Raw genomic sequence first — 12,372 nt, forward strand, 5'->3', positions numbered from 1 at the left:
TCTGACTTGTCAGACTTTACAAACGGTTTCAAGGTGCTTCACTCGAGCCAATCGCTGCATTTATGTGCTTCCCATTTAGGGAAGATATTGAGGTTGATTCACTCCAACACTGTTTCACCTGAACTGCTCTGCAGTGGAGGACGAGATGTTGACACTACAGGCTGACATTCAGCTCAAGTCCAGGGCTCATGGACCGTTTTGGAACTTACTCACAGAGGAAAAGTACCCAAACATGAGGAAATGTGCTGCCTCCTTGACTGCATTATTCAGCTCTACTTATTTATGTGACTCAGCCTTTTCCCACATGAAGATTATTGAGTCGAAATAGCGTTGCACCGTGACGGATGATCATTTGGAAGCTGCTTGAGGCTGCCAGCAGCTGCTGTCCGGACTGTGCAACCCTGGCCAGCTCCATTCAGTGCAAGTCATCAGAGTGAGGTAGTGACCATCAATGTATTTAATGCTATTGTGCCGTAAGGGTTCATGCAGGGATGCAAGGTACGCCAACATATACTGTATATATGAAGTATACTCAGTATATACATATAAATAAATATATTTAGCATTTTTTAATGCAGGTAGATCATTTTGACCTGGTCATTTTAAAAGTAGCTCGCAAGCTGAAAAAGAGTGGGCACCCCTGTCCTAGACTGCCTCCTAGCCCCTAGACTGTCTCCTAGCCCCTAGACTGTCTCCTAGCCCCTAGACTTCCTCCTAGCCCCTAGACTGTCTCCTACCTCCTAAACTGTCTCCTAGCCCCTAGACTGTCTCCTAGCCCCTAAACTGTATCCTAGCCCCTAGACTGCCTCCTAGCCCCTAGACTGTCTCCTAGCCCCTAGACTGCCTCCTAGCCCCTAGACTGTCTCCTAGCCCCTAGACTTCCTCCTAGCCCCTAGACTGTCTCCTACCTCCTAAACTGTCTCCTAGCCCCTAGACTGTCTCCTAGCCCCTAAACTGTATCCTAGCCCCTAGACTGCCTCCTAGCCCCTAGACTGTCTCCTACCCCCTAGACTGCCTCCTAGCCCCTAGACTGTCTCCTAGCCCCTAGACTTCCTCCTAGCCCCTAGACTGTCTCCTACCTCCTAGACTGTCTCCTAGCCCCTAGACTGTCTCCTAGCCCCTAAACTGTATCCTAGCCCCTAGACTGCCTCCTAGCCCCTAGACTGTCTCCTAGCCCCTAGACTGTCTCCTACCTCCTAGACTGTCTCCTAGCCCCTAGACTGCCTCCTAGCCCCTAGACTGCCTCCTAGCCCCTAGACTGTCTCCTACCTCCTAGACTGTCTCCTAGCCCCTAGACTGTCTCCTAGCTCCTAGTTGCCAAGGCAGCTGAACGTAACATCGCAGCCACCCCCACCCACCAGCAGGTGGAGCTGCAGGTCTTCACAAAGCAAAACAAACACACTTTCATGTTTCATCTTTTTTCATTCACTAAATAGTTTAAACAAGCGCCACGTCGTCATGGTAACGGGTGTCGTCCATGCTTCTCTTCCTTTATTTTACTTGTTTCTTTCTTCTTTTTTCAGGATGATGGAGAGACCTGGAGGTGTGTGTGTGTGTGTGTGTGTGTGTGTGTGTGTGTGTGTGTGTGTGTGTGTGTGTGTGTGTGTGTGTGTGTGTGTGTGTGTGTGTGTGTGGTTCTTTCCGTCCACCAGAGGGCGCTCCAGCGTTGGTTTGGTTGGTTTTCCCACAGTTCTCCTGAATCCAAACGATCAGGACGAACAGGATCAGAGTCAGAGAGGTTCACATCCATCCACTCATCACCGAACCCTCCCCTCCTTCCCTCCTCCCCTCCTTCCCTCCTTCCCTCCTTCATTCAGTTCTTTCTCATGAAAGGGAGGATAAGGATGTCGTGAAAATGAGCAACAACATGTGTTTGGCCGGGGCAGGGGAGAAGGCAACAATATAGATGATAATAATATATATACTGTATATATATATTTATATACTTTATATTTATACATATTCATATATACTTAGATATATTTATATATATTTATGTTTCTTTTTGAACATTTGTAGCTGCTTCCATTTTCTTTCATTCATTGACATTCATCCTACATTTCCTCGCCCGCCCAGCAGAGAGAGAGAGAGAGAGAGAGAGAATGATGGGAGGGTGGTGGGAGAAGCACTGGAGGTCTGAGGAATGGAAGGAGAAAGACAGACAGGTAGAGAGAGAGAGAGAGACAAGGAGAGAGAGACAAGGAGAGAGCAAGGTTACAGTATGCAAACAGAGTGGTAGAGAGGGAGAGAATAGAAAACAGCCTTACACTCATGCTTCTGGAATCCTTGATTTGGGAATGGGTTTCAGAGTGAGCGCACACACACACACACACACACACACACACACACACACACACACACACACACACACACACACACACACACACACACACACACACACACACACACACACACACACACACACACACACGCGTCCCCTCTGGTCCGTTTAAAGTCGGATCTGAAGCAGTTTGGGTTCCACCAGCGCCTGTTTCATGCTCTCCGACCTCAGAAACTCCACAGGCCTGATGTGACGCGTGCACACACACACACTCACACATAGACACACACACACACATAGACACACACACACACTCACACACAGACACACACACACACAGACACACACACACACACACACACACACACACACATAAACACACACACACGCACACACACACGCACACACACACACACACACACACACGCACACAACACAGACAGACAGACAGACACACACACACGCACACACACACAGACACACACACACACACACAGACACACACACACACACACACACAAACACACACACACGCACATAAACACACACACACACACACACACACACACACACATAAACACACACACACACACACACACAAACACACACACACACACATAAACACACACACACACACACACACACACACACACACACACACACACACACACACACACACACACATAAACACACACACACGCACAGCGCCCCCTCCTGTACAGTTTGCATTCCCCCCAGTGCGTTAGGTCCGTCACATTGAGCGTTTATGTCTTTGTACATGATCAAACAGTCGAGAACGCGGGCGTGGGCGTCAAGGAAACGGAAGTAAAGTACAGAACCCAACAGAAAGCATCGCAAGAGAAATGATACAAAAAGATGTAAAAAATAATGAACAACACCGTTTTGTCAGTAAAAAAAGGTAAAAGCAACGTCCGCTGCCAAAGGAAGGAACAGAAAACAGGAAAACAGGACAAAGTGCTTTGTGTGGAATGGCGTCCGTCCAAACTGTGTCCCAACCAGGTCCCAGCCAGGTCCCAGCCGTGTCCCAACCAGGTCTCAGCCAGGTCCCAACCAGGTCCCAAACATGTCCCAAACGTTGAATTCTGTTTTGGACATTGATCTCTACACGCACACTCTCTGACGCCTGGACTCAGAGTTCAGCAACAATCGACCAAGGTCACATCTCAGACGCCGACCGGCATCGGAACGAAGCGTCCCTCTGTTCGGACCCTTCCCTGGGTCATACGTCCTGGCACCGCTTAAATCCTCAGGTTCTGGAAGGTTCTTGTCGTTCTAAGCCTCCTGGGAGGTTGAGCTGGTGAGCCGTGGTCACCATGCGGACCGCACATCGGGGACGAAGCCGACGCGTCCCGGCGTTCCGGGCGCACTGGCAGCTCCTTGGTGCCCAAACACCGGGAAGAGTCCGGGAGGGTTCTCCGGCAAGAGTCTGGGGAGGGTTCTCCGAGAGGAGTCCGGGGAGAGTTCTCCTTCAGGAGTCCAGGGAGGGTTCTCCTTGAGGAGTCCGAGGAGGGTTCGCCGGTCCCGGCGCCAGGGCCACGGGTTGATTCCACAGATGTTGGGAAACCTCTTTCGTTTCGCTGTCGTCCTCAGGAGGTTTTATTCCCAAAGCGGTGAAGGTGTTCACTGGATCCCAGAACATACACAACCCTGTTAATCCATTTTCATCCATCGTTCCCTCCATCCTTCCATCCCTCCATCCCTCCATCCTCTCATCCCGACCCAATTTTGCCTCCATCCTGACCCGTGGGAGATAATATACAGATAGAGTTGAGGCCATTTGGGGATGAAACCAAAACCAACGTCTGGACAGGTCCTTCACAGGTTTCATCTTTAGGACCAGGGATCGTCCGGGTGGAAGGAGGCAACGAGGACACGAGGACAGGAGGAGACGAGGACACGAGGACACGAGGAGACGGAGGAGATGGGACGGTTCAGATTGGCGGTCGGAACGATCCGATCGCTAGTTTGGTTCGATGGCCTAGCCGTTCCCGGGTTCCCAGATCGTGAGGATGACTTGGGCGTGGTTTCAGTGCAGAACCCTGTTTGCTTCCCGTTTCGTGAACGACCCGCCCCTCTCCGCCTTCACTGGTCGTTCAGCTTGCCGCCGCCGCCTCTGCCCACCTCCACCTCGTCCATCGCCGGGGATGATGACGACGGCGAGAAGTCGGTGACGCGGCGCGCCAGCGGGTTTGTGCTTTTCAGGAGCTCCATGGCGGACACCCGGGTGGCGCCGCCGGACGACTTGCTGCCCTTCTTCTGCAGCAGCGCCATGAAGTTCTCGTTGCGGGAGCTGGACCTCTGGCTCCCCCCGAGCGTCAGGGCGCGCACCTCGCTGCCCCCGGCGGTGGAGGAGGAGGAACTGCTGTGCTTCACCGGAGACACCAGACTCTGGCGGCTGCCGAAGGAGTCGGACGGCTCCTTGCGACCCAGAACCTTCCGCTTGGACCTGGAGGAGGGGTGGAGGGGTGGAGGCAGGGTGGAGAAAGGAAAGAGAGAAGAAGGAAAATCATTGAAAACAGGATGAGGATAGGGACGTAAAAATGAAGGTTTCAGAGATGAAGAGAAGAAATGAGAAGAAGGGATGAGAGAAGAGTTGATGGAGGGAGGAGCAGAGAAAGGAACCAAGGGACAGAAGAAGATGTCAAAGCATAGAAGGAGAAATGACCAAAGAATGAAAGAAGAGGAGGAGGAGGAGGCAGAGGAAGAGGAAGAGGAAGAGGAGGAGGAGGAGGAAGAGGAGGAAGAGGAAGAGGAGGAGGAAGAGGAGGATGAAGATGAGGATGAGGAGGAGGGGGAGGAGGAGGAGTGGGGGGGGTGGAGAGAGACGGAGATAAAGGACAAGTTGAAAGTTGAACGTTGTGGCTCCACCTCCACCCTCCACCTCCACCCTCCTCATCTGTTCTTCTCTTTCTTCTTGTCTCCATTTTCAGCAGTGAAAACTAAAACTTGTGGACACCGGTTGCTTAGAGACCGTCTCAGTGTGTGTGTGTGTGTGTGTGTGTGTGTGTGTGTGTGTGTGTCTGTATGTGTGTGTGTGTGTGTGTGTGTGTATGTGTGTGTGTCTGTATGTGTGTGTGTGTGTGTGTGTCTGTATGTGTGTGTGTGTGTGTGTGTGTGTATGTGTGTGTGTGTGTATGTGTGTGTGTGTGTGTGTGTGTGTGTGTATGTGTGTGTGTCTGTATGTGTGTGTGTGTGTGTGTGTACATTTTGCCTCCATTTTGCAGAAGCAGTGCTGTACTTTCAGTGGTTGCCAGGGCGACGGATGCTGGTTTTGCCGCATCCCTTGCTCGGCAGAGCAAAAGGAAAGCAGCTTCAATCTGCCTAAGAGGACAACCTTCACATCCCAGGTGAGGGCTGGCTCCCTCCACCCCAGGCTTTGTTCAAATGTTGTTTTCCATCTTCTGCAACTGAGCTATTCTGGCCTCCATGTTACCACTTGTGTAAAAAGGCTAGAAACAGGAAGTTGCAGCGCTTCCTACTGGAGGCTGTGAGGGGAGTTTCCTGCTCAACTCAGGTTTCAACATTTTCCCCATTGGACTGAATTCAACCACTCCAGGTGGGCTGCCTGCTGCTTGCTTATCTCGTGTGTGTGTGTGTGTGTGTGTGTGTGTACCTGTGTATGATGGTGAACAGGTCCTCAGTTGTGTGTGTGCTTGGTGTGTGTGTCGTCGTGTTGTCCTCGGTTTCCACGGCGATGTGCAGCTCATCGTCCTCCGCCGCCTCGTCTGGACGGATCAGATGGATTATTAAAAACATGATACATTAAAAACACAAATCCTGCACGGTGAACGACAGGAAACGAGGGAGGACTTCCTGCACGGTTCATTTCAATGGAGTTGTTGGTTGACTAGGCCTTGAAGACCTTGAAAACAGGACGTCAGCATAAAGTACAAATCTGTCGCTCGTGGTTCCAAAGCACCAGATCGTTCCCAAACGCCCTGTTCTTTGACTTGAAGTTTGATTTGCATGGAACTGGTGCAGCGTCTCCAGGAGACGCTGAGTCATGCATGGAACGTATTGAAAATCAAAAAGCTCCAGGTTTTAAACCCAGGGAAAAGAAGAAGCATTGAAGGGATTCCTCGTGTAATGTCAGAATGTCAGCCTTTGTTTTAATGACGTTTGGAAACAACAAACAGGAAGTAGTTTACTGCCCTGCTTCCTGGGTTCACTGTGAAGTGTGTTGTGCTCCGTCAGAACGTCCCGTGTTGTGAGATCAAACGCGTCGTATCTTTTCCAAACCCTCTCAAGGGATCCCACTTTCATGTGGATGAAGTTCAAATCCACACAAAAATTACAAAAAAATAAGATTGAAATTGTAAAATCTGCAGCTTGCAATAAAAATTCATTTAAAAAAGATATCCCATGTGAAAATAATATTGTGTATCATAATAACAATATTATTTATTATTATCGCTTTTATCCAAAGCGACGTACAATTGTTCAAACACCGACGGACGCAGCCATCAGGAGCAATGAGGGGTTAAGTGTCTTGCTCAAGGACACTACAGCATGCTAGCAGGAGGAGCCTGGGATCCAACCAGCAACCTTTCGATTACTAGACCACCAGCTCTACCTCCTGAGCTACATGATTATTATATATTCTAATTATTATTTAACTTATTATTATCACATAATTTTGACAGGGAATACGTTATTTTATATTATTTTATGCCAATTTTTTTTGTCCCTTGAGAGCTTCCTTACGTCTTCATAACTCCTGCGCCCCACATCTCGAGAATGTCACTGGCAGCATGAATAATTCATGTATTCATATGTGTATGCATGCAAATAGTTCATCACCTTCTTATTTTAACACTTTTTTCAACAATTAATTTGCAGCAAACCCCAGGTCCCAGCGCTCCTACCTGCCCCCATCCCGCCGCTCGCCATCCTCCCTTCCAGCTCCGTCAGGGAGGAATCCTGGAGGGACGACTGCAGGGACGACTCCTTGGAGCTGTCCCAGTCCGTCCCCACGTGATTCTCCTCCCTCTCCGGGATCCCAGGAACGTCTGGAACTCCTGGGAACCCTGGAACCCCTGGAAGCCCTGGGAACCCTGGAACGCCTGGGAACCCTGGAACCTCTGGGAATCCTGGAACCCCTGGGAACCCTAGAACCCCTGGTGCGTCGTGGGCCATCGCGATGGGAATGTCCTCCGGTACAAACGACCCAACAGGAGAGCATAGACCCATGGGGCTGTCTGCCTGCGCTACCTGTCTGTCTGTGCTGCCGTTGGTGGAGGAATGGACCGTGGACGGGAGGAGCAGGATGCTGGGCTTCTTGGGAACCGGTGGAGGAACCTGGTCAGGAAGGGAACAGAAAGGGAGCTGTTGGGTAGGCGTGTCAGGGATTAAGAACCTGTTGCTGCCAAAAGGGCTTATTCTGGCTTTTCAACAGTATATCAACGGCTCTTTACCTCAAAAAGGAAACAAAAACCACCGTGAAGGACAAGGTTTCCCATGAAGGATCTCTTAAGGATTTCCAATGGAAATGGGAATTGACCTGATCACTTCATGAAATATTGTTAGATTAATGAAATGCTAGAGGACATTTGTTAGGATGAAGGTAATCAATCCTTTCTCGGTTTGTGCAAAAAATTGGAGCAAGAATATACAAACAAATATAGGTGAGATAACCAGCAGAGACTGTTTCAATCACAAATTTAAAAAGAACTCACTTTGAGTCTCTTCTTATCCGACAGCTCGGCCAGACAGGAGATAGTCATCCTGGAAGGCAGCGTCTTGCTCTTGTCCTGGAGCTCCGGGGCCTCTTGGTTACTGCAGGGGGAGGGCAGCGAGCCTCCGTCCTCAGGCCCGAGGTGGAGCTCTGTGTCCAGGTGGAATTCTGGCTCCATGGCGGGGTCCTCCAGGAGAGGCTGGGGGTCCGGCAGAGGAGGGAGGTCGAAGAGGGACTGAGAGTAGGGGAGGAATGGAAGGTCATAAGAGGCCATTTGGGGAATGGCCATGTCCGGAGGCACATAAGGAATGGTGGAGGTCTGGGGCGGAGGTTTTTTGGGCTTAGGCTTCTTCATTACTTTGTAGATGTTGCCCAAGGGTACCGGTCGATCCACGGGGGAGGCAGGGGGGGATTCCGGAGCAAGAGGGGAGGTGGATGGGGGGGGGGGGGGACTTGAGAAGGAGGTTTAATGGACGTTTTGGCAGAGGGGGTTTGACGGCCACAGGAGGTTTGGGTTTAGGGGCAGTCGGGGGAGGGCTGGGGTCCTCGCCTGGATCACGTCCCTGCTGCTCTTCTTCAATGGTGTCTGAAGCACCGTCGGGGCAGTCCTCCAGGTCACCCCGAGACACAGACCGCAGGCGAATAGTCTTCAGCTCATTTTGAGTAACCACCGGCAACACCTGGGAGGAACTGGGGCTGATTTTACCAGGTTTGGCCGCAGTCGAGGTGTCCGAGTGCCGTCTGCTCGCCTTTTGTTTGGGCTTGATGGACGACAGCTCCAGATGAGCGTTCATGGGCATCTCAAAGGACAGCCGTGACCTCGCCGTTGGGTCCTTTGGTGAGGGCAGTGATGATTTCCTCTCTGGGATCTTCGGACGCATCTTACATCCCAATGTCCCGACTATCCCCAACACACCCATTGTGCTCGTACCTGCTGTATGATTGGCCGGAATGGTTGGCGTGGGAGTCTCGGATTGGCTGGAGTAGCCGCTGGATGGGGACATGAGTCCGGGGGGTTTGAAGGGCGAGGAGGCCTTGGCTTCTGTCTCAGTGGAGAACTGTGAGGGAGAGGTGTCCCTGGAGGTGGTGGGGGAGTCCAGCAGGGACTCTGAGCTTCCTCTCACCTTTATACACTCAATGACCGTTGTACCTGTTGCTGTGCTGGAGCCTGATAGAGACCTTGGAGGAGGAAGTAAAGAGTAGATTAGAAAAAGGAGAAAAGCAAGTCATACAATCACAATTAGACCTTCTGAAGATAGATAGATAGATAGATAGATAGATAGATAGATAGATAGATAGATAGATAGATAGATAGATAGATAGATAGATAGATAGATAGATAGATAGATAGATAGATAGATAGATAGATAGATAGAACTGGATGTCAGTACTGAACCTGTAGGGGTCATTTTTCCAGTCCCCAAGTTGCCAATGAACGGGGAAGTTGAGCTCCGTCTCTCCCTCTCTGTCTGGTCCCTGGATCTCCAGACTAGGGGGGCCATCGTTGACCCCGTGGCCCGGCTCCATGTCACCCAGACTGGGCTTCAATGAGGACGTCGAGCTGGGCAGGAGAAAGTCCGGCTGGAAGTCGGGGAAGTGGTGGTCTCTGGGGATATGCAGGCTCTTAGGCCGCCCGTCACGGTAGAGGACTCTGCCGTGGTGGTGGATACGCCCCTCGGCTTCCCCAAGGTTCTTTACCAGCGAAACACTCCGAACGGGCGGTGGTGGCTTGCGTTTGGATTTCTTGAGCGAAATGGACCGTGAGCGCAGGCGTAGCCGACCATCTGCACTGTAGTCAGAAGCTGTGACGGATACTGAGTCGGCATTGCTGGTGCTGTCCTCTGAGCTCCCACTGGGATAGAGGAGGGCGTAGTTCTCACCCGAACCCAGGAAGGTGTGATGAAGGTGGGGGTGGTAGTGGTCCGCTGGCATTCTGATGCCGCCTTCGCCGCTATTTCCTGGAATTTGGTTTCCCGCCAAGCAGAAAGAGTCAGCGTCTGTGGGTGTGGAGAGGGAACGTTCCCGGAACTTGAAGGCCTTTGCCGCTGCGATTGAGCGAGCGGATCTCTCCCGCCCTCGTTCTTCATCCCCCCCTCCATCCCCCCTGCCTCCGTCCACTGTGAATGAAGGAGTTGCCACTGCCCCTTCTGTTTCACACCGCCTACCTATCATTCCCATTGTCCCCACCATGATGTGTCCTTTCCCAATGGACGGATCGGAGACGGACGTGAACGAGCTGGGCTGAGACCCTGAACTCGTTGAATGGACCGAGCTCACATTACCCACGATGCTGTGCTGCTTCGGAGGAACCGCCGGGCCTTTGTTCACACTGTAGCTGTACGCTTCGTTCCAGGTGGAGGGGGAGAAGGTGGAGCCCTTTGGCCCATTCCAGGAGGAGGCAGGCGCGTTGGAGCACAGGAGCCCTGAGTGGTCCATGATCCCAGGGGCTCGGAGTCCCAGGCAGGGGTGCTCCAAACTGGGATCTGCAGGGGGATTATGAGAAAGAAGGAAAAACAAAAGGAGTCAGCGCTGGAAGACTGAGAAATGGACTCAAGAACACTCCAGCATGCTACCAGGAGTAGCTGGGAATCTAACCAGCAACCTTCTGATTACTAGACAACCTGCTCCACCTCCTGAACCGTGTTCCTTCTAAGTCTACAGTTACTATTTCTTTCAAGGTACATATTCATTGAGTTTACTTTCCTCACATACTCATAAAAATTCACTACCCCTTACCCTATCCCATAGACATCCATTGACCCTTACCCGACCTAATAAACATCCATTACCCCTTAACCTACCCCATAAACATACATTACCCCTCACCCTACCCCATTAACATCCATTACCCCTTACCCTACCCCCTAAACATCCACTGCCCTGTATACTATCCCATAAACATCCACTTCCCTTTGTCCCACCCCATAAACATTCATTACCCCTTACCCTACCCTATAAACATCCACTACCATTTATCCTACCCCATAAAAAAACATTACCCCTTACCCCCCCTAAACATCCACTAGACTTTATCCTACCCCATAAACATCTATTACCCTTTACCCTACCCCATACACATCCCAAAACCCTTACATGACCCCATAAACATCTATTACCCTTTACCCTACCCCATAAACATATATTACCCCTTACCCTACCCCATAAACATCCAATAACCCTTACATGACCCCATAAACATCTATTACCCTTTACCTTACCCCATAAACATCTGTTACCCCTTACCCTACCCCATAAACATCCAATAACACTTACATGACCCCATAAACATCTATTACCGCTTACCCTACCCCATAAACATCTATTACCCTTTACCTTACCCCATAAACATCTATTACCCCTTACACGACCCCATAAACATCCATTATCCCTTACCCTACCCCATAAACATCCAATAACCCTTACATGACCCCATAAACATCTATTACCCATTACCCTACCCCATAAACATCCAATAACCCTTACATGACCCCATACATATCTATTACCCCTTACCCTACCCCATAAACATCTATTACCCTTTACCCTATCCCATAAACATCTATTACCCTTTACCCTACCCCATAAACATCTGTTACCCCTTACCCTACCCCATAAACATCTATTACCCTTTACCCTACCCCATAAACATTTATTACCCCTTACCCTACCCCATAAACATCTATTACCCTTTACCCTATCCCATAAACATCTATTACCCTTTACCCTACCCCATAAACATCTGTTACCCCTTACCCTACCCCATAAACATCTATTACCCTTTACCCTACCCCATAAACATTTATTACCCCTTACCCTACCCCATAAACATCCGTTATCCCTTACCCTACCCCATAAACATCTATGACCCTTTACCCTACCCCATAAACATCTATTACCCCTTACCCTACCCTATAAACATCCCCTAACCCTTACACGACCCCATAAACATCCACTACCCCATGTCCATGGGCAGGTTTTGAGTTTGATAACTACAGGTATGTCCACATATACTGAGTGTATCAGGGCAACCCGGCACCATCAGCCCCGGGTTGCCCGATAAACTGTTGATACATAAACTGTCGATAGATAAACAGTGGATAGCCCAGCTACTTCCTGTTGATGACCTGTAGTGGCTCCACCTGGAGGTCTTTTGACCTGACCAGCGTTTGCTTCTTAGTCATGTTGCAGTATTTTGAACCCTGTGTATCTGAATCTCTCTGGAGTATTGATCGAGTGTAGTTTGTGTTTTGTTCTGCCGACGCTGCAGTGCAGAGGCTGTGGAGGTCACTTTCCTATTGTATCGTTTCATCTGAATTCATTGCATCTGGTGACCCCTGCTGGTGTCCTCGCGTTTGGCTCCAGTTAAACCAACATTATGGACAATTACCGAGGTAGA

General features: G+C 50.3%; 1 protein-coding gene across 1 annotated transcript in view; it reads right to left on the reverse strand.

Moving 5' to 3' along the window:
* Positions 1-1,808: 1,808 nt before the first annotated feature.
* nhsl2 (NHS-like 2) overlaps positions 1,809-12,372 on the reverse strand; it is a gene marked incomplete at its 5' end in the record, with an annotated part of 51,024 nt that continues 40,460 nt past the window's right edge. Inside the window, 6 exon segments of the mRNA XM_080023615.1 lie at positions 1,809-4,748; positions 5,916-6,027; positions 7,168-7,600; positions 7,978-8,424; positions 8,426-9,155; positions 9,373-10,452. Coding sequence (XP_079879741.1) covers positions 4,385-4,748; positions 5,916-6,027; positions 7,168-7,600; positions 7,978-8,424; positions 8,426-9,155; positions 9,373-10,452 — 3,166 coding nt within the window. The 3' untranslated portion in view covers positions 1,809-4,384.

Source organism: Zeus faber (assembly GCF_960531495.2).
Source record: "Zeus faber genome assembly, chromosome: 22".
NCBI lineage: Eukaryota > Metazoa > Chordata > Actinopteri > Zeiformes > Zeidae > Zeus > Zeus faber.